This window comes from Perkinsus marinus (genome assembly GCF_000006405.1).
Source record: "Perkinsus marinus ATCC 50983 genomic scaffold scf_1104296956046, whole genome shotgun sequence".
In the NCBI taxonomy this organism is placed as follows: Eukaryota; Perkinsozoa; order Perkinsida; family Perkinsidae; genus Perkinsus; species Perkinsus marinus.
Window position 1 is genome coordinate 1,806 of NW_003207591.1, and position 2,489 is coordinate 4,294.

The 2,489-nt window shown below is 49.9% G+C and overlaps 1 protein-coding gene and 1 non-coding gene across 2 annotated transcripts; one reads left to right on the forward strand and one right to left on the reverse strand.

The window, feature by feature from the left end:
• Window positions 1-758: 758 nt before the first annotated feature.
• Pmar_PMAR025154 (F-box/LRR-repeat protein, putative) lies at window positions 759-2,154 on the forward strand (the record flags this gene model as incomplete). Its single annotated transcript, XM_002775295.1, has 8 exons — window positions 759-864; window positions 978-1,087; window positions 1,129-1,304; window positions 1,355-1,446; window positions 1,491-1,585; window positions 1,633-1,775; window positions 1,949-2,032; window positions 2,080-2,154. Coding segments are annotated over exons 1-8 (879 nt in total), but the record flags the coding sequence as incomplete, so codon positions are not given.
• On the reverse strand, window positions 877-949 carry Pmar_PMAR025155. Its single transcript has one exon. It is a non-coding gene; the product is annotated as a tRNA-Lys (tRNA).
• Window positions 2,155-2,489: the final 335 nt, after the last annotated feature.

The window sequence follows — 2,489 nt, forward strand, 5'->3', positions numbered from 1 at the left end:
CTCTGCCATCTGTGACTTGTTAGATTCTTATCTGACGGGAAGGTGACTCTGATGCACCGCAACGGTGACACGGTGAGAGTTTCTGGGCTTTTGGTGACACCAGGATTGGCTCTTTGCAAGATAATGCTCCGAGACGCTTCTCCAGAGGATCTGACTCATTTCACTCGATGGTTACGAGACTGCAAATCGTCCCCTAGCAGAACGCTCAAGCGGAAATTAGAAGGTGCAGAGCCTCAAGGGGATGCAGTAAAGCGGAGAGCGAGCACAGGAAAACACCTTCCGAATGAGGTGGGAACTCCTTCACTCGGTGAAAGCCCTTTCGGCAGGTCTAGTTTAGGTTGAGATCGAGCCCCGAGATTTCTCGTCGGCAGGCGACGGGTCGCGTGGACTGAATGGTCTCCCTGATGAGGTCCTCCAGATGATATTAGAACACATCCCGCCAGATAACAAAGTTAATTCGTGTACGAATGTCTCCCCGACTCGGGCGAAGCTGGTGACACGTGCTTGTCAGCCCCTTTCGGGTCATTGGGGCTCACGTGCGCTCGCCTTGAGCATTTAGTGCGGACATTCAATGGGCGTAATGAGCTGAGAATAATCAATGGCGGCAACAAGCCTATCACTAATGACTTCGTGTGAGTCACTGTGCCACTAATGCAAGTGTAATGCAATGTGAAGGTTAACGGCTTTCCGGCGACGTCGGGGAGTCTGTAGAGTGATACTCCCGGAGTTTACTACTCTCCTTCCCGAGACGCTGACACGAATGGCTCAGCTGCCTACGAGTGAATATTATAAATACATGGTGGACCTGTGCTTGAGGGGTTGTGGAAAGTTGAACGGGAAGGCGATTAATTTGTTCATCAAGAGGTAGGGTTAAAACACTCCGGGCGGGGCTCGAACCCGCGGCCACGGGCTTAAAAGGCACGCGCTCTGCCGACTGAGCTACCGGAGCTGATGTATTCTTATTCTTCCGTTTTCAGATGTGCCGCTCTCTCTCATATTGACCTCTTCGATATCCCTTCGGCCGCTGTTGATTCGACCTTCGCTGGTGTTCGAAGGACTTGCAAGAAGTTGAAGATAATCCGCGTTGGTGAGAGCTCGAGCATTGGACTCGTTAATGCCAACGGACAGGAGCACTTCGTCGTCGGTTTACCTCCAGTATGACAACTGAGAGCATCTCCAATATAACGATGCCATTGAGGGACACGCCCTCTTGCCTGGAGGAGCTGTCGCTGCTGAGACTCGACATGGTGAAGATCGGACAGTGTGGTATGGATATGATCGCGGACCGTTTGTCTGCATCCCTGGTGGGGCCTCCTTCCTGCGATAAGAAGGTTGGATTGAAATTGCCTATCAGTTACGCCTGGATCTGTCTAACCCGGAGGGAGTGTGTCCTTCACCAGCAAATCTTTCTAAATTGACTCGTCTAAAAGCACTCAACTTGACGGGGTGAACTAAGACTTGTTGCTGTTGGATCTCTCCGATCCTGTCAGGTGGTCATCTACAGCAGAGACGCTCGTATCAGCGCTGAAGAGTCTCAACGAGTTGGAGTTCCTCGACTTGTCCGATACATTGATGGACGATGCGGGTCAGTCTGCACCATCGACTCCCACTCGGGCTGTGACCCGTATACAGGATTGTCACTTCTCGCCGTGAACCTTCCTCGACTTCGACGTTTGAAGTTGTCAAGATGTCGATCAGTGAGTGATGAGGGTGTGATCAGCATACTGGAGAACTCTGGCCTACTAGAAACGCTCGACCTTTCCTATAACAGGAAGGTGAGTTATGCTTACTTGGATTGAACAGCGCGAAATGATCGGACACCTTCGTCCGATCATCTTCGATCATCTATGTCCTTGCTCCATAGCAATATCGTGATTTTTGCGCCGTCTTTCTTGTGGGATTTCCCTCCCTACTCTTCCTGGCTGAGTTGAATCACCATTGTGCGCAGATAACAGAGGCGATCCCCCACAACCTGCGGTGTGTGGCCAGCAAAGAGAAATTCAAAGGATTCGGGATAAAAGAAACCAATTTAGTGCGAGCCGACGCCTCTTGAATGTGAGCGTCAAACCCCTTGGTCAGGTACCCCTGTTCACAGCCCAGCTCGCTGATTGCTTCCTCACTCACACAGGGAATACAGCTGTTATTTTCACTACAGTAGGTATCGGCAGCAAGTCTTTGGCTGATTGTATGTTGTTGTTGTTGTGATATTAGGAGCTTTCTGCGGTGCAGTATTTACCATCAGAGAGGAGCTCGACTTGCGAATTAAATGATGCGATGACATTGTTATGAATTATTGAAGTTTCATATTCTGCTTTGAGACAGTTGCTTTGAGAACTCCAATACGGGAGAGGCAATGATCTTCATCGATTGCGTACTCTAAAAAGTTGTTGCTGTGATTGCAGTCCGATGCCTGTTTTTGACGGGAGCACACTTTGTTTATACACTTTTCCTCATCACACGTTGGAGTTTCACCCGTTTTACGCGAAGTG